General features: G+C 42.0%; 1 protein-coding gene across 1 annotated transcript in view; it reads right to left on the bottom strand.

The window, feature by feature from the left end:
* ntn1b (netrin 1b) overlaps positions 1-19,690 on the bottom strand; it is a gene marked incomplete at both ends in the record, with an annotated part of 46,175 nt that overhangs the window by 17,245 nt on the left and 9,240 nt on the right. The window contains one exon of the mRNA XM_083977194.1: positions 3,100-3,288. Within this exon, the coding sequence (XP_083833320.1) occupies positions 3,100-3,288 (189 nt within the window). The remainder of the gene's footprint in view (positions 1-3,099; positions 3,289-19,690) is intronic.

Genomic DNA, 19,690 nt, shown 5'->3' with positions numbered 1-19,690 from the left:
CAGGGGAGCGTCGTTCAATGAACCATATACCAGCTTCATCTCTGTGGACTCGCTTTGCCTAGTTAAAGGCTTAAACTGCCAAACATATGACGGGACCGGGAAAAAAACAAACTGTAAAGGGCGGGGTGGGAGGATGGTGGTGGTGGTGGTGGTGGGGGGTGGGGGGTGCGCTGCGGTTCTCCAAGAGCCATGTTTACACTGCGCTTGATGAGGGGTGAAGTTGTTAATCTGGGAAATAAAGCATGAGGCATTCCACACTGCCACTGGAGATGTAGGCGCTGCAGCGTGGTGCAGAGAAGCCATTTTTTTCATTAAAACCTCCAACTATTAAGTGAATTGTCGAGGAGACATTTTGTTGAGATGTGGAGTGTTAGGGAAAGAGGAGGGGGTTTGAGGAATGGGGAATGAAAGCAGACTTCATCCTGGCTGTGTTGGCGCAGCGCTGTATTTCCTGTCCAACAACAGCAGAGTGGGATGGTTGGCTGATTTGAACAATAAATATAGCGACTTGTAACTGATGTCACATCGCCCTGTTTTTGTCACCTGAGGAGAAAAGGAGCAATCAGGGTGTTTGGGTTTGTTCATAGCAATGTGCTGGGTCTGTGGAGGGATGTGGAGAGGGGCCTTCAAGTGTTCAGGTTACGGATCCAGCTGTTTGGAAAGGCTTCGCTGAGATCTATTGATGTTGCTACATCATTAGGCAAAGTGAGGACCTCTGGTACACTAACCTGCTCCCAGCTCCACCCCCTTGAACCCGAGTACTCCCCAAATATAGCTTGTGAAAATGTTTAGGCTGGCAGGGCGAAACAATGCTGCACAGAGCCATTTGTCATTTTTGAGTCCAGATGATCTATCAAGCTTATGTTCAGCAAAACACTGCCACATGCAGCAAATTGATCCCAGCGCTCTGTTTGACAGTGATCTCTGACTGTCTCTGATGTAGAAAAATAAAATAAAATACTAAAAAACCCTTTCATAGGCCGTGTTGCTCATACCTTTCCTCTTATTTCATGAGAGTTGAGCGATTCAGAGTGGATTTAAAGGGGAAGGCTGTTAGTGGCACACTGGAGGAAATATCACATTGCTGTTTCCATGTTTAAATAGTCAGAGGTGTGCCAAGGATGGGGGGAGCCAGAGGATCAGCATCCTGAGACAATGTCAGTGGCCAATCACAGCTCAGCACTGGTTGTAGACCACAATTTACATCTGCTTCAATCATTTATCATTAGTATGTGTTAAAAGATGTTAATGTAGAAAGGAAACCAGTAATATTGTTTGTTTATTGTTAATTTTCCCAAGGCAAACAGACTAATTAGATTTTCCTTCAAGAAAAAAATCAATTCATTACAACAACGATGAACTATCCATGTTTACCCCTCGTGTAAAGTTAACAAATTGGCTCATCTCAGACATTACATCATTGTTTGTGTGTTTGTTTCACTCATACTGATAAATACAGGTGTAGATATGTACTGTACAAGTATTCGGTGCATCTGTGGAATATTTTGCCGGTGAGCTTTTAGAAAAAGTGTGTGAGTGAGTGACAGCAGTTTGTTTGCTCAGGGCCTCGGAGCCTGTCTTTACTGCCCGAGGAGCTCAGAGACAGAAGGAGCTCGGCTTTTGTCCCCCCTCACATTAATCCTTGGCAGCTTGGTCCCAAACCTGACGTATGTGCTCACACCTGTGTGTGTTGTGAGGGACGATTAGCGAGTTGTTTCCACTGCTCTGTTCAGTGCATCAGCTCACACCTCTGTTCTGTTTGTTATGTTTGTCTTGTCAGGGATCCACAGAGGACCTCAAATAGTTTGGGAGCTGCACGGGTCAGTTCACTGACACCAAGACAGCTGGGAGCTTTTCATACCTTTTTTTTTTTTTTTTTTTTAAACCCTTTAATACCTCAAGTGTGAAACAGAGCACAGTGAATGATGTTTGTATATATCACCACCCTAAACCTATAGCTTTAGGATAAAGTGGGGGATCGGATTCTAATTCTTTTGTTTAGAGATGAAGTTAAAGCGATAGTTTGGGCTGTTTGAGGTTGTGTGAGGTGCTTATACATGGTTGGTGTGTTGCATGAAGTAAAATCCTCAGTTTGGAAAAGCAGCCAAACATGTTTTGTCCATTAAAAAAAAAAAAAAGCCAACCAAATCTGGAAAATATAAGTAGTATAAGGAGTATATATAAGTATACTCAGGTTGAGGTAGAGTCCTGGATAAACTTTTCTTGCTTTTGCTTTATGTTATGTCCCACGATGCATATAGGTAAAATTGTGTTCACATTTTATTTTTACCTGTACAGCATTTTGGCAACTTCGGTTATTCTAAATGTGCTTTATAAATAAAGTTTGACTTGACTTTTGACCTTGGCTACTACATTTACGTTTTGATTATTCATCTGTGGCGTAATAAAGTCAGTGTAGCCTGCGCTGCCCCGATGTTCATTCGTCCGTCAGTCGGTTATTATTTTTATTCAACACAATGTAATGTAATGTACAGATGTGCAGTCTTGTATCAGTGTTGGTGGGCAGTAGAGCTACGATGTGCAGTCAGTGGCACACTTGTTTTTAGACATAATGTTCACATGTACTGTACGTATGTGAAACCAGGGCCGTTGCTAGGAATTCTGGGCCCCCTGAAAGAATACTAAAGTGGGCCCCTGACTTTTCCACTTTTTTTCTTTTTCTTAGACTGCGTATGTATTATCATTTTTTATTTAGCCTACTTTGATTTGATGCTAATGCAGCATTACTATAAGTCATTAGTCAGGGTCTTATGCAGAATAATTCAGTCATACAAAGATTAGACTACTGGGGTTTTTAGTGGGCCCTACTGGGCGCTGGGCCCCTAGAATTATCATCACCTTTCTCCCCTATACAACGGCCCTGTGTGAAACACCCAATTAGAATGACATTAGTTTTGCTTTTTGTTTGAAGTGCTGCTGTCGGAAATGTAACTCGGATCATTAAAAATAAAAAATATGTGTTCTGAGTATGAAAGGTGGATAAAATAAACATAATCATTGTAGTTTATATTTCTTATCAAAATTAAATCAAATTCAAGCTGGACTATTGTGTTATCAGACTTCGTTGTGTCCTGTTACCTTTACAAGCTCTCCGGTGAGAGATGGACTTGGTCATGTCCCTGTAGTAACCCTCTTTGCAGTAGTGACAGTGGCGTCCGGCTGTGTTGTGACGACAGTTGAGGCAGACCCCCCCGCTCCTCCGGCCCGACAGCTTGTACAGCTCCATGTTGAAGCGACAGCGACGGGCGTGCAGGTTACAGTGGCAGGCTGGGCAGAGACAGACAGAGAGATTAAAGTTAGTTTAGTTCATCACAAGAGAACTCACTTTGCAGCGTCGTCCGAGGTCCCATGGTTATGTGAAAACCATGTAACTCCAGTTTTCCCGATTTTCATGTTTTCACTCTCGTTGCATGGACTCACAGTCTCTTGTCATCTGAGAAACTCCAAACCTTTAAACTCATGAAACTAAATACAGTGTCATAAAGTTGAAAAACAGCACTGTTTTTCTAAGCTCCTGAAAAGCGGACATGTAGGAAATATGAGCTTGTTATCCAACAGTGATGAACTCTGTACATATTGTTTACAGACCGTCCGGTTTGCAGTCAGGGTTGGGAGCCAAATACAGTCAGATCCTGAGAAAATGCATTTACACGAAAGTCTCAATCTTCTGCTATGAGTTTCATATTGACAACAGATTATCGAAACAAATGGTGTAACCGGCCCGGCCTGCTTCAGTTTGGCCTGAGAATAATGGAGCCTCCAAAAGAAACGTCCCGGTTCAGGCTCTCTTTCACTTGGCCACCTGCTTGTGAATTTAACCCCTGAACCCTGGTGATGTCAGGCAGGAAAATGTTCTTCCGCTCTCCCACACATCTGAGCGACTGGCGTGTTCTGTGATTTATTGTCATTGCTATTTTCACTCGTTAATATTGACCTTGAAGTTCATATTCCTCACACACTGATTTCCGGCTTTTGGCAATATTTCTCATCTGGAAGCGTTCAATATTAAGATCTATAAATGAACCACAAATTTGTCAAATAATGGAGGTAATTATTAAGTCCAGTCATTACCATTAAAGATAAATGTTATTGTTATAGTTATGATATATTCATTTCTTCATGGATTTTTGTTTTTGTTGACACGTGTGTTTTTTCACATGAAAAGTTTTCATGGTTCATGGTTTTTTTGTCACAACCACACTTCACATACCCTCTGCCTGTTAATGTAGCAAGCTCATCAGCTGACACCAGTTGGTTCCAGTTGCGTAGAACAAGAACAAAGAAGTGTTCAAATAATACAGGAACCAAATTGAACATGAGCTCCAGATACGACAAAATGTAAGTTTAGTCTGATTAAAATGTTATCAAAAATCAAATTCTTAATGTCCTCTGCTCGGCCAATAAAGCCTAGGGCATCATTGGTACATGTGCAGTGTATCTTGTAATTATTATTATTCTATCATAGCAAAAGCTATGTGTGTAGTTGTGTGCCTATACTGTAAATGACTATTGAGCATGGATTTAGTGTCAGATAGTGATTCTGACAGTGTAATCGGTTTAGCAGCTTCTCTCAGATCTCATAGAGATTTTTTCACATAATAAAATGAATTAAGAAAGAAAGACACAAATTAGTTATGAATATAATATTAGGCTTTTTTGTTAATGGTAAAATAGGTTGCATTAGCAGTGTTAACTAGCTCCTGTTGTCTTGAGTGACCATAGAGGTTTCTCTCCTTACTTGTTTGTTTCTGATGAACATCACTCAGAACACTTCACAGACAACACATTATTAATTTGATTGTGACCAATAAGCAAAGCTCACTATGTATGTAGAGACGTGTTAAGTTTTGTAAATAAAAATGAAAGTTTATTTCATGTTTCCATATTTTCTTTTTCCCAGCTGACTATTGATAATTGTTAGCTGACAGCTGCTAACTGACTAAATGTGATAGCTATTGTTGAATGTGCAAGCCTCGGATGCAGGGGCCTGTGATTGGCTGAATGGTGAGGGGGTGGTTTTTGCCAAAAGTGACATAGTGAAGTTAAAAACAAATTATACATAATTAAATGTGAAGTACAAGAATCACTGAGGGAGAAATTAAATAAAATTAAAGTTTACTTCTGAAAAAGGGCATTCTAAAATAAAAATGTCTATTATGGGAGTCATAAAATGGAAAATAAGTCATATAATGAAAATAAGAATAATAAAATATAGTAATTTTAGATTTAAGTTGTTGTTTTCCCAGGTTATTGTTTAAATTAAAACATAAATAATGTCCGATTTATTACGTGTTATTCATGCATGCTTCTTTTCCTTCTTGTCTCAACTTTATCCATCGCCAACACCTCTACAATTACGGTGTGCGTTGTTCCTCATCCTATTCATTCACCCTCTATCATCATCGTCATGTTCCTGATGTTTTGTCTTTTCAGTCCCTTTTGTCTTTCATTAGACTGAATCAAGCACATACCATTCAGATGAGAAGCCCTCATGGCCCCTGACGTGTGGCTAATCTCTGCACCGGTCTAAATGTTATTAGAGGGAGATGCAGCCGATAAGACTGTCACATATGCTTCAAGTTCATCAGTGGTCTGAATCACGTACAAACCAGCTCACACCTGCCATAAGGGACCGGAGGTGGCAGGTGGTTGGGATTCAGAAACACTCCTTCTGAATGGGGGGGCCCAGATACACACACAGACGCACACACACACACACACACAGACGCACATACACACACACACAGAGGTGTTTGGCAGCTGTCACAGGCTTATCTCCCACACTTCCCTCCCAGGGCTGATTCAACACACACTACACACCAAGCTTTGAAGAGCTCTCTCTCTCTAACACACACATGCACACACACACACACACAAACACACACCCTCCTCCCTTTCCCTCTTACTCTTTACTGCTTTCTTATCCCAGATGTTATCTCCACTTAAGGGAAGTGTGAGGGAAAATGCAGCGGGGCTTTTTTCATGAATAGGAAATGGAATGCTCTTAGTTTTTGGTGCTGAAAAAAGCCGATGCTGGTACTGTACTTTCATCTTCCAAAATATTCAGTCACAGACGTGTTTATTGCAACACCGCATCCATCACCTTAAAGAACACAATTACTTTTCAGGGTAACGGTCACAGACAAAAAAAAAACAAACCTAAACTCATACCTCATTATTTATCCCTGTTTGTGTTTCTGGGATTCAGCCTGAATCAGTCTCCTTGTAAAAATGTGCGCGTGAGGCGTCATGAGACTAATAAGCACTATCTCCACAGCTGTCCCCAGGCTCTTCTAATGAACACTGTGCTATCTCATCCACACATCCTCGCTCTGCTCACACAGTTGTCCAGCAGTGACAATACCTGGAGCGCTGATAAGCCGCGCTAAGAGCAACAGGCTCCCAGCATCTGTCACACGTCTGCCAAATAACTGAACATACACGCACCATTTACGTCTGGACCACAGGTAACACCATCCTTTAGAGGGTTGTTGTTTTGTTTTTTTGACAGTCTGTGTGGAAAACAGACCGGTGGCTCCACAGTCCTACAACACATGTCTCATATTTGATGGAGATTTAAATCGTATTAGACTCTATATTGTTCCAGTGTTTTTGGCCTGGCGTTGTTTCATCTGGTTGGACTGCATTTGAGTTAGCTTGAGCTCTCATTTTTGTATTATTAGTTCAAGGCATTTCAGCCCCATATCTATTACCTATTTCCTTTTCAGCTATTTAGCTATTATTCAAGCTAAAAAATGTGTTTTAACGATTAAATTATTAGCGGTTGCATATCTGAACGTATTCTTGATGTTGCATTCACATGAAATCGGGCAGACGTCAGACAGACAACAGATGCTGCATGCAACAGGATAAACAAGCGTCTATGTAAACAAGTGGTTCGCCAGCACGAGGCAAAACAATACAGGCGTGACAATATGTTGTCATGGTGATGTCGTATTGTTTACCTGACCCACGTTTTACCATCTTTCTCTCGTCGAGTAAAATGACATCCGGTTGGTTTGCCGACGGCCGTCTGCCTGACTGCACCTGAATGCAACACCAGTGCCTCCGTCCTTCCTCACACTACACAGTGGTGACAGTTTTAACAGGCGCTACTTGGAAAACTTTCTCCCCGAGCCGACAGCTCCGGTGAGTTTCCGTGGTTACCTACGGTCACGCTGCCACTCAACGTAAAAAAAATGGCGATGCAACATGGCCGCCTCGGTTCGGTGCCCCCCCCCCCCCTTTGTATATTTGTAACGACTTGTAACAACTCATTCTAAGGTACGAGAAAGCTTTCATTTGTATGCAGGTGTGATTCGACTTCAGTGAAATACGTATTTATGAAAGCAATATTTGAGTTTTGCTAATAAAAAGCCAAATAAGTTACATACTGGGGCTTTAAATTGTTACTTTATTTAACTTTGTCAACCATTTATCCTTTTCTTTTAGCTTACTTGCTAACTAACAGCCACCTCCCCTTGCACTTACATAATAACAATAATAACCTCTTATTTTTATTAATATTGATAATTAAGTACAAAAATAATGTGTGACATTTCATACAAAGAGATGCCCCATGTGTCCCTCTTTACTGTGTACTGGTGACATAGTCCTAATTAAATCCACCGGCAGCTTAAGAAAGCTTTTTTGTTTATTTCCTCCTCTCAGTGTGAAGAAGGTAAATTCATCTGCACAACAGGAAAAGATGTGTTTCCATATTTTTTTAGCCAGCAGCCGCTTGTTTAGAATAAACAGAAGAGGGAGGAAGTGAGGACACAAGGAAGAGTTTGTTACAAGAAACAGAAAAATTGTTGTTGCAGAGTTTGAATTGTTTTTGAACAATGTCTATAAAGGAGTGATTGCTGCCAACCAGCTGCTTACTGTGATTTTACACATGGACATCCACAGCAGCAAGATGTCTTTTCTGAGTCTGCTTTCATTTGGTTTCAAGGGCCTACTTAAAGCTATGCTATTCCAATCTATTTATGTTCAAGTGCCATCTATCAGGCTTAGTGAAGGAAGCGCCCGTGGTGGGTGTGCATATTGGATGGAAATTACGCATCCCACAGCTCGGTGGAGGCGGTTTCTCGCTCTGTCTGCAGAGGAGAGCGCACTTCAGGAACAATCAAACATCTGTATGTGACAATCTCTAATGAAATTTGGTTATGGATGTTTTCACAGACTTGTTGGAGCAGGAATTTACCAGCCTTGTCAACAGGTGTCTGATGTTTAACCATACAGAGCGTGGGTATGAGAGAGAGACAGAGAGAGAGAGAGGGAGAGAGAGACTCGGGGCATGTTGTGTGCGTGATCTGCACCGAAAAGAATGCAGAGCTTCTCCGGACATGGAGAAAGATGGAATTCCAGCGCAATTGTTGTTTATCCAGGGCCAATTACTCTCTCACTGTGTGTAATCCCGTACAGTCACTCATATCGTGAGCTGATGACGTGCGCCAAATCAAACAGTGTTCGTTTCTCATCATCACAGCCTGGGATCTGAGGAGAAGACGACACTCAACAGATCAGAGCCATGTTTTCATGACAACAGTTGGTTTAGTGGTCGGATATTTCAGAGACACACACACACGCCCACACTAACTGTAGCCTACTTGTTGTTAATGTTGGAAACTGTTCTGTTTTTCAGTGTGTGTTTGCTGCACACCTTTGGCCTCGCTCTCGCTCAAACACACACGCACACACACACACACACACACACACACACATGCTGTTGAAGTTAAATACTTGATTCAAAGGTCTCGCCGCTAAGCATATAGAGATTACACAATGCTTGCGTAACACCTGTGTTTCATATGTGGGTGTCACAAGAGGTCATTAATATACATAAAGTGCCTATGTGCTTTTTTGCTGTCTTTAAAAAAAACACAGGTAACACTTCAGGTTGCAGCTTCAGGAGCCATCTACAAAGCAGCTCAGATTTCCACCATAATAAGAGAGTTTTTTCCCTCATTTCCAAGGCTTTATCCCAGTGGTAGTGTACTATTATATCAAAATAATGGTAATTACCTCAGCTGGTAATAATTTGAGGGGACGTAAAAGCAGTTTCAGCTTCTAATCTAACATCAGTTATGATTGTTAGATGGATCCCACACTGGATTTATTACAATCCCCAGCATTTTATTATCGCTTTAAAATCATGCACATAACAGAGGTACATTAACTTTACTTTCTTACCCCACAATAATAATAATGGACCACAGGTATTTTTCAGCCGTTTACATTGTAAATTCTAAAATGATTCATAAGATACCACAACTAATTGAACTGTTATCCCATTTTCCCCCATTTAGCTACATTTATTTCCCAGGGCAGATATCCGGTAGTACATAACATACCCTGACTATATAAAGTAATTACTCTGTTATTTGTGTTGTGGCTGTACTGTAGGTACAAAGGATCTTCTATATCTCTGTGGTTTTGCTAACCAGGCTTTTTAATTCTTCTGCAAATGGTACAGATAGATAAGCTGCCAGACATATCAATTTCTCTTCGGTATCGCATCATATCGTAAAACAGAATGACCGTGGTGGAGCTTTGATGAATGAAGTCATGCCATCCCTTTGCGTGACGCTCACATGCATGTATTCTTCCGCTAATGAGCCAATGAATAAGTCGGTGATTATACGCTTTAGTCTCTGGAAGTAGTTACTTTGCAATGACTATAAAGACATAACCTTGAGTCACTGATCACATCATGTTGCATCAAAATATATGGCATAAATATATCATTATAATACTGCATGGCTGGACGTGAACCATAAATGATTTCTGCTGTGACGGTTCAATAAATCACTGTCATAAATGCGATTTTATAGAGCGGCGGTATCGGCTGCCACGGCTGTAAAGGAGTGCACTGAGACTAATCTTTATTGAAGCCAGTGCTCGAACAAACACTTGTTTCTGTCACACAGCATTCGTGGACTTTCTCTGATGAAGCACATTCGACTCGGTAATGCTCTGACATAAAAAAAAAGCAAGTGCCACGATCCGTCACCCTCAGCTGCTTCCAGGCCCACCTCCACCAGACGCACGTTTCCCATAATAAAAATTTCAATCACACATCGCTGCAGCAGCTGCGATTTTGATGAGGGCAAGGACAACAACAAAAGACTTCTGCAACAAGCCTCTCCAGATGATGAATCTTTTTACAATTTTTCCGGGGCCTGCTTTTGATGATTTCACTCGAGGCAAAAAATGTAAACAGTGAAAGAAAAACATTTGGAGCAGTTACAGGGAGATTTTTATCTCGCACAGAACCCGGAGCAGGTTTGCGCAATGACCTTTGAGGACGGCTCCATCAATAGCAACCCCGTAACCTTGGTGTCACATAAACAAATAGAGCATCAAAACAGTGTGCCAGGACGAGAATGATTTAAGGATTTTACTCTTTGATCAAGTCAGAAAAGAAATGGCATGGCCGAGACAACTGAGCGCAAACATGAGGAGTTAGTATAGCTCATGTCATGTGGCTTTAATGAGACACATACTAGAGGCAGGAGCAGGAGGATGGCTGTAAAACGGGGCTAGACTTTGCCGCACCTGTCTCTGTGTTGTGCAGGGTCTGCTGTGGTACCTTTTATGGACAAAGACGTTTATATCAAGTCATTTAATCAATTCACTTCATATTTCCTCTTTTGACCTTGGAGAAGAGGAAGAGAAGCGATGTGCCAACCAGGGATGACGTCAGAAAACAGTTCCTATTTTCTGTTTGAAGATTATCATGAGAATCAGCTGCCCCAGAGCTTGGTTGGAATGAAAACTACTTTGAAACATAAGATGGTTTTCATTTCATGCTTAGGGAGAAACTGTCCAAAAGTCCACAGATAAAGTCCATAGTTTTCCCCAAGAACAAGAGCAACATGTATTCACAGTTTAGGTCGTTTTTGTATGACAGAGTGACAAAGTGCTGTACGAAATATGTTTCCTCTAATGTTCACTGGATGGTGGCTTCCAGATTAGCCTTAGAGTGTGTGGAAATAATGGAAAACCCAACCTTTCATTTTGTTACAGTTCATGTCTCAAGACATGTATAATGTCAGTGATGTTCTATATTATAATTTAGGAAAATTTTAAATTTCTAAATGCTTATTTCTTAGCTAAAAGTACAGACTATGGTGTTGCAGACAGTTTAGAGTTGGGGTCAACTCATGGACATGTCACTGTGGTATTGGCCACTTCAAGTCTGTTCACTAATTAAGCAATTATGGCAATAAAGTTTTGTCAAATTAGGCCTATTTTCTTTTTTTTATGGTGGGAAACAACTTGATGCAGCAAGAGATAACCCCGAGCTGTCAGGCTTCAGAAACCCACAGGTGACGTCTTTTCACTTTCATGGCAGTGAAGCAAAGCTGACAAGAGCCAATCAGAGGTGATATGAAGGGCTGCATCTGCCTGGTTGTATTGGGACAGATGCTATCAGTCTAATGATGCCATCACGGCCTGTTTGGCAGTAGCACCTCCGTTCCCTGTGGGGAGTTGTGTCTCCTCTGCTGCCATAACAGCGCACACAGACACATAATGACCCATCACTCAGCTCACCTTTCACCTCTGAGTAGCTGGCAAACCACACAAGAGCGCACTTTGTGCCCTGAGACCAGATAAGAGATGAAAAGGTATAAGCTGAGCTAATGAATTGAGTTATCCTCCTGATGAAAGGCTATCTAAAGCCATCTCCTCCCTCCACTTCCACCAGGCCTGAGCACGTTCCCGTGTCTGTGTAGAAACCTGCTGGCTGGTCACCACGTTTTTCCTCTTTTAGCCTTAGTGTAGGTTAACTGATCTTATCATTGTTGAGCCTTAAGTCTGATAACATATGAGATCAGAGAGAAGTCGTATTGCAGCATTTAACTAGGATTGTCTGAAATGAAAGTTTGCTAAAGATTTTCAGAGCTTTTCCAACACCTTCCCTGACAGCTGTCAATATTTTTAACCACACTACATGACCCTTATTTGAGTGACTGCATGAAGTTATTTGACAGGTCTAATAATCAATCTATTAATTTAAAGGTTGAAGTTCTTTCAACTGAGACATTAATACAGTATGTTCTTGTGAAACCATGAGAGGGAAGGGTATAGCAGCACCAATACCATATTAAGTGTAGATGAAATATAATCAAGTGAAAATAATGGCACAAAATGATGGTTGGTCTTATTCCACCACATGTGAAGCAGCAAGGTGCCATAGTATTTAGTGAAACCTCTCCAACTGGTCGACCTGAGTTCAAGCTCTCGTACTTGGTCACAACACTAAATACCCGTCAGCTCCAGCTCCATCACCTCTAGTGAAGTTTGGCCTGTGACCTTTAAAGAATTGGCCTGTGGGTGTTAAGAATAATTATCATTTTAGTTGGAAACATACTTTTTCATGTTTTTTACTGTGGAACATGGCATCACAAATGTCTCCAGGGCTCCGCAGCTCATATTCCTTATTTCACTTTTCTGAGGTCTACCAAGGTGGTCTTCATGCCAACAGCTCCTCTAGTCTAGTAGCAGGATATTCTGTTTAATAGGATCCATTTGGTCATTCTCGGTCTTGATTAATAGCTGCGTACACTGTGTGAATGTGTGTGTTTGTGCTTTCCACCTGACACCCTGCCTCTCCCCTCTTCTGCGGCCCGTGTCTCTGACTGTGGGAATAAGGCTCTCCGTCTGACTCGCATGCCTTGTCTCACCATGCAGCATGCGGTGATGTCATGGGAGGCGTTCCCTCCCTTTACGAGCGCAGCTCTGTGATCTCTGGTGGAGATCAATTAGCTGAGCAATCAGCCCGCCCCGTACTTTTGTGTGAGTAACTGCTCATAAACCGTTTGGTTGCCTGGCGAACGGGGAATGCACTGCCTCAACATAAACAGCCACCCAAGTCAGCCTGGCCCTGGTAGCACTCCAGGCTCAGCACAGTGTATTTCATGAGGTAATGCGATGTGACATCAACTCACGCAATGCGCCGTTCACCAATGTAATTTAAGATTAGCTGGTAATAATGTGTGTGGGTCATGGCAATGACCTGTTAGTGGTCACTCGGACAAAAACAGTAGTTCTTTCTAATAGGCTTTAATAACAGCATGTTCATACCTACACAGAGTTCATACGCTAAATGCTCCTCACTGTAATATATTAACTGCAAATGTATTGTATATACAGTGTTTATACTCTCATGATATACTGCTATGTAGAAGTGGGGTGGAAACACGCCATATATCCTACATGAGCCTTATTTGATCTCAGCCATAAGCCCTCAGACACAGGGAGAGACACTTAACATTTTCTAGAAGAAACACTTTGTAATTGTGTAATCAATAATGACCAAAGTTATTCTCTTGCCTTTCTAAACAGCCGCTGCTAGTCGGTGCCAACAATAACACGCCCTCTCTTATGAATAATAATGCATAATGGCCAGCATATCTCAGGCCATTTATCCTCTTGTTGCAGGGTTGGAAGCGGTCCAGGGGAGGTGGGAGTGGGCGTGCCGCTCCTTCACTTTGTTGGAACGTATGCCATGTAATTGCAGCAGTCTCGTCTGGGATCTTTGTTGCGTGTCGCCCGTTTTCTATCACCCGTTTGTCTTGACTTTCTATACTGTAAGCTTGTTCATGAAAGCAGCGGTGCCATGAAAGAATGGGCACAAATAGCAGCGAGTGAGACAAAGAAGAGGGGGAAATTAGAGCATGTGTTTCAGTGTCGGCTATTATGTTTTTCTGGGTTTTTTTGGGGTTTTTTTGGTGGTGTTTTTTTTATTTTCATTTAGCTTTTCCTCAGATGTCCAGGGCTGTTCTCAGGGCCTCTCTTACACCTGATCCTCCCCACACCAGAGGTCATGTGTTTAAAATATAACACAGCCAAATCTTGAATCAGGTCACTTTATCAAATGTGAGGTTTGCTTCCTGAGCGACCACCGGAGGAAACAAGACTAGACTTCAATGACAAATTAAAGTGTAAAGCTAATGGACTGGTGGAGGAACATCCTGCTGTCACTGGTTGGCCGGAGCCTGGAGTGTTGACTGGGGAATACTTCCTTTTTCCTGTGTGTGTGTTTCTGTGTGTGTGTCTCTCTGTGTGTGTGTGTGTATAATGCGCATGCAATAAGCCGACTGTGACTACTGCTAAAATAGTCTCTTGAGTAATAATCTCATAAAAGCTTATTAATTTCTGATGTATGTGTTTGTGTTTGATACGTTGTATATTTTCATTTCTGAACCGGGGTGTTCTCCCAGTGTAGGTGTGGAAACAGGCTGACAGGAGTGCTGCTCCTTTCCTTCCTCAGCTTTATTTCCTCAAGTTTATGGGAGAGGTGATGAAAAGGTCCACGGTCATTAAGCTTGATAAGCAAATTCTGTTCCCTCTGGTTCTAAAGGAAGTTTTTATTGTGGCCTATAGGTGTACTGAACTGATATGTTTTACAGAGGTTGTTCCAGACCTTTTTCCCCAGATGTCCCCACGCACGCACAGCCTCATCTAGCCCTACATGAATGCAGTTGTCTTGATTTTGTCTTGGGTTTAAAAACCTTTAGCAATTTTAAACCATTTATCCACTATTTTTAACTATTTCAACTGTCATTCCAGTACATTTAGCTAATTCATTATTTTTCCACTGACTACTTAAACTGTATCTTTTTTCCTTTTAGATTAGGCCTAATATCGTAGGTTTATCTTGTGCAAACTCCTATTGCAGCTGTTTACTTAGCAAACCATTTCAACTTTATCTAGCTAACTATTTCAACTAATTACGTACTTAACTATTTCAGCTGTTTACTTAATTACTTGCACTATTTACTGAGCTAGCTACTGTATCTCTAAGTAGTTAACTGTCTCACTATTTAATTAGCTAACTATTTCAACTTTTCACATTGTGTAGGCTAATTATATATCAACTTTTTACTTAGCAAACTATTTGAGTTGTTTATTTAGCGGACTATTTCCTGGCTAACTACTGTAGTTTGGTTGTTGTAATTAGCTAACTATTTCTGTAATTAGCTAACTATTATCTACTTTTAGTTCCCCAATCTTACTATTTTATTTATCTTTGCTTATCTGTTTCACAGTTTATCTTATTTCTCTATCACATTTAGCTTTGGGCTGTATCACATTTACCCCCAAGGCACAAGCAACTGTATTTGAGAGACATTATTTAAAAGTAGCTATCCGATGTTCCAAATGTACAATCTCAATTATCCGTTTCTTTACACAGACTTTTCATCTATCTAATAAGGAGGCCGCTGTGCATATTCTGTTGTCTGAGAAACTTTCTCTACCTCTACAGATATCAGCACCATGATAGTAAAACATTAAAACTTCACAGGACAAAGGAGTTTGGTTGATGCAAAAGATAGCCTACCTCTACAGATGCAGCATGAAGTAGCACTGTATTTTTCGTTCCTATTCAAACTTTCGAACCAAATTATCTAAATGACTGTGTATTCTTACTCATTTTGTCTTATGAGTAGATTTTGGATAATTGGATTTTGGTTTGAATGTTGATACAATAGGGAGACATCTGAAAATCACCTACTTATCCGAACTGTAATCACCAACTTGAGGCTGACCTGAATAGTTTTCCCAGTTGGCAGCTTGTATTTACAGTCAACCTGACATTACATAAATGCAGCCTAACTGTGCTTGTGGCCAGGAGGGACGTTCTCCAGACTAAACCTGTACTAAACATCTAAACAGGGCCAGGTTGCTGTGGGACTATACTGGCCTGTGTTAGGCTGCTGTCCAAATCTTCCCCACAGAGCGGGAGGTTATTTTAACACTCTGGCACGCGGCTCCTCCACCGTGTTCTCCCGTGCGGAGGGAATAAGGGAGATGGAGGCGAGAAGTCTCTATTGTAAATCATAAAGCTGAGGTATCCATCGTTTTGTGGCATGTTTATTGTGCTTTTTACACTTTTCTCAAAGGGTCTATTTATAACTGGCTACATCCCCCCTGTCAAAAATATCTCTCCCATGTGGCTTTAGATTGTATCAAACATTTAACCCTGTAGTTAAATTATCAAAGATTAATTTTAAGAGCAGTTGTTTTCTAGTTTTATTTGGTTCATGCTGAGTCCTTACATTACAATGCCGTGTGATCTCCTCACAAGTTAAAGGAGGTGTTCAACTCGTAAAATGACTTAATGAAGGAAATCTAAAGAGCACCACCTCAGGAAAAAGGGTACCAACTGAGCACTGTGGCCATATTCTCTCCGGATGGGAGGGAAAAAGTAAATGAATTAATTGTTTTCATGGAAACACTGAGGGGGTCATTGTTAAGGTTTTCTTACTAATGCGTTCTTTTTATCTTAAAGTTTGGTCTGGTTGCTAGGTGGCTTCCAGGACATGGGGTTGAGTTGAGGAGGAAAAGGCTTGGTTCTTCCTGACGCATGCCAACCACTGACAATCTCAGCAGAAACCCAGTGAACCTGCACCACAGTATTAATACGTAAAACAAATCCCTCGGATTAATGAAGACGTCCAGAATGACGAGTCTCTACTGTATCTCTGTCCATCAAGCTCATCAACTGTGACATCTAATTCATTTCATGATAGACATCACCTTTTTAAATACTTCCAGTAAAGTTATTTATCAAGGGTGCTGTTGGTTTAGTTCTCTGGAGGGAAGGGAAGGGAGTTAACTAAATCAACCCTGGTAATGTCGTCAGGGCAGGAATTGTTTAATCCAGGATAAGGAGATATGAAATCTTGAACTCTACTTCATCACTTTTGCCTGTTCAGCTTTTAACTTGTAACTGTGAAATCCAACAGCTTAATGGAAATCGAACACTAAGAACCTCTTTAAAATTATAATCTTTCACATTAATGTGAAATGCAACCCTGTTTTTGATTATATTGATGATCTGCATTCTTTCTAGAAGTAATTTGATGTGTTTACATTCAGTAATTAGGCGTATTTCTCTTCTCTGAATTTTTTTTATTGATAGTGACTGAGTCAATTCCCGTATTGGAATCAAACTGTCTCAACACACTGAAGAGATTCACAGGAATCAGTGCAACTTCATCCAGTGATACTGTTTCTAATTGTGTCTCATTCACATCAGCCTCATTGTTTTCTGCCCTCTGTCCCACAGCCGTATTAAGTTGCTCCTAATGAAAACCAAATATTTCCTAATTGCATTTAACTGGCAAAACATGGGGCGGATTTTATTGTGAAGAACTCATTGGAAACATAATGTATTTGTCACAGAGGTACAGACTGACAGTGGTTTGCAGCCATGCAGTAACGGCTTGAGAGGAAACAGTCACAGTGAGCTAAAGGACACTAAAAACTTGTGCTACAGCCGTGTTGTTGTTGTTGTAAGGCATTGTGTGGTTCACTCTGTGGAAAGGTTCACCTCGTGTGTATCTGACAAATTAGCTGCTTGTTTCCTGTATTAAAAAGCCTTAGTGTGACTAAATCAATCAGGACAGACAGGATTATAGCGCAAGAGTCACAGATGACATTGTGCACAACGCAGTGTTTGTAATGTGTGTATCTTTAACTGCTCCTCTGCTCTCTGTTAGACAGATTGATTGTTTAGGTATTTTCCGATCTGCTCTTGTCACTCCTGAACATAAAAACCTGCGGTAACAGAGCCCAGGCACTCCAGGCTTGTTGTACATCACACTGTAATCTAACAGGGTCTTCGGGCTCACCGCTCTGAGGTCATTCTTTTTCCCAGCTGCCTGACTAAGTGGGAACCAGATACAACGCGTTATCTCTCGCTCACTATCCTGAGAAATTGAGCCCCTGCTATCTGTGTAAATAAACCCCGTGGCACATGCACACACACGTACACATGTGTGCATGTTACGAGCCGTGTGAGTTTACATCACTGAGGTTTTTTTCTCGCAAAGCAGAGACGGGAGGGGACGCGTCTGATGTTCGTCTCCGGGCTGGGCCGGGCCGATCGGGACGGAGGAAGGAAGTCACTTTCTACTGTTTTGGTGCGAGCGTGTGAAGGAGTCATCATGAGGCATCTGCTCCACAGTAGCTGCAGTGACCTGGACGAGGGATGAGAAGAGAAGAGGATGGGAACACGCGGCCCACTCTGTCTCCATGCGCTCTCAGACTGGAAGAGTTATGGGAGACAGAGAGGCGGCTTAATCCTCTGTCTGTGGATGCTTTAATGCTCCCAGTCTGACCAGGAGATCTGCCTCAATCACAAACACATAGTGTGCAAGAGGGAGGATTGCAATTGATGAATCCCCAGGTTTTCTCTCCTTTGAGCAGATGTAGAACGCCGGGATATTTATAGCCACGTGGGGACCGGTGTCTGGTAGCCAGTGTTCCTCCTCTCTCCTATCTATCCTGCTGGATATCCCCTCAGATCCAATAAGTGGGTCCTCATTCTCTCCGAGAGAAGGATTGGCCACTGGGGGTATGTGAGAGATGGAGACGGAGCACAGGAGGATGTAGAAATCCATTACAGAGCAACAGAGACCCTTCACAGAGGCCCACGCAGAATTTATATGGAAAAATAAATATGAAACGGGAACCAACAACTCCATTTCCTTTTCGAGGCGGGCTTATTATGTCTACACTTTGTTTGTTTTAAAGCGCTCCAGAGCCGAGTGGCTGTTAATGAAAAGTGCTGCGGGGTAATTAGAAGCTGACTTCACTGATGCTTGCTGAGGTATTTAGCAGCAGTCACATTTAATTTACATGAAAGGCAAAATTTGAAAAATAGAAAAATTCCCCCCCGAAACCTGTTCCTGTGTCATTCTAACAAGGATCCAGACTTTACTCAACTAAAGCTGATCCAGTTGTCAGTTGTCGTCTTTGTCGTCCAGTAAAAAGACCCCTGTGTTGACAGCGCAGCAGGGAGGATGGTACCAGCCAAAGAAGCTTATGCCTCCGCCGCGGAGTTCCTTAATGCTTTTTTTTTCGTGGGGGGAGTGGAGGGAGGGGTGGAGGGGGGGAGTGGCACAGGGGGTAAGTCGGGTAAGTGACACTGAGGAAGTGTGTTGTGTGCGGGCGTATAAACGGCGCTGTCACTGAGCCGGTTGTGTCGGGTGGCAGCGCAGCAGGGGAGCTGGCCGGGGGTCTGAGGCTGAGCCGCGGAGCGTGTCACTCCGCTGGCCCATTACTTATTCCCAGCCTCCCCTCCTTCTCCAAGCGCCTCAAAAGGGGCTGGATGTGCACGCACTAGGTGGTCCTGATGCCACCCTGGAAGGCCTTATAGCCCCCCGGTCGGCTCCGTGCAGACCAGACGGTGGACACAAAGAGACCAGGATCCACACGTACGCACAAATCTCGTTTCATCTGGGCTCAGTGGACAATAAGGCACCACATGGACAAACAAAAATAAACAGCCAGGAAGACAAACTGAGGCGTCCCAGCCACACAGGGTCCACTCACTGTGTTGTACAGTCCTGCTGCTGCTGCTGCGAGTTTGTGCTTTGCAGTAATGAACACAGATCAGTACCATTTGATTTTCTATTGTCAGTCACACCTGCATTTGGATTTATCATAAAGCTGCACAGTGCTGACACTAGAGAAGGTTAATACACTCTTAGATTGTTTTCAACTGCCATTTACAACATATGCGCCATATGTGAAAGTATAAGTTCAACTGCTCCCATATGTACATATAAAATAAAAACATTTGAACCTGTGAACTAAGTTACTCAAATTGCAATCCATATGCTTATATGTGAACCTCTTCAGCCTTCAA

This window comes from Trachurus trachurus, assembly GCF_905171665.1.
Source record: "Trachurus trachurus genome assembly, chromosome: 8".
NCBI classification, from domain to species: Eukaryota; Metazoa; Chordata; class Actinopteri; order Carangiformes; family Carangidae; genus Trachurus; species Trachurus trachurus.
This window is presented reverse-complemented; position numbering and strand designations above follow the sequence as displayed.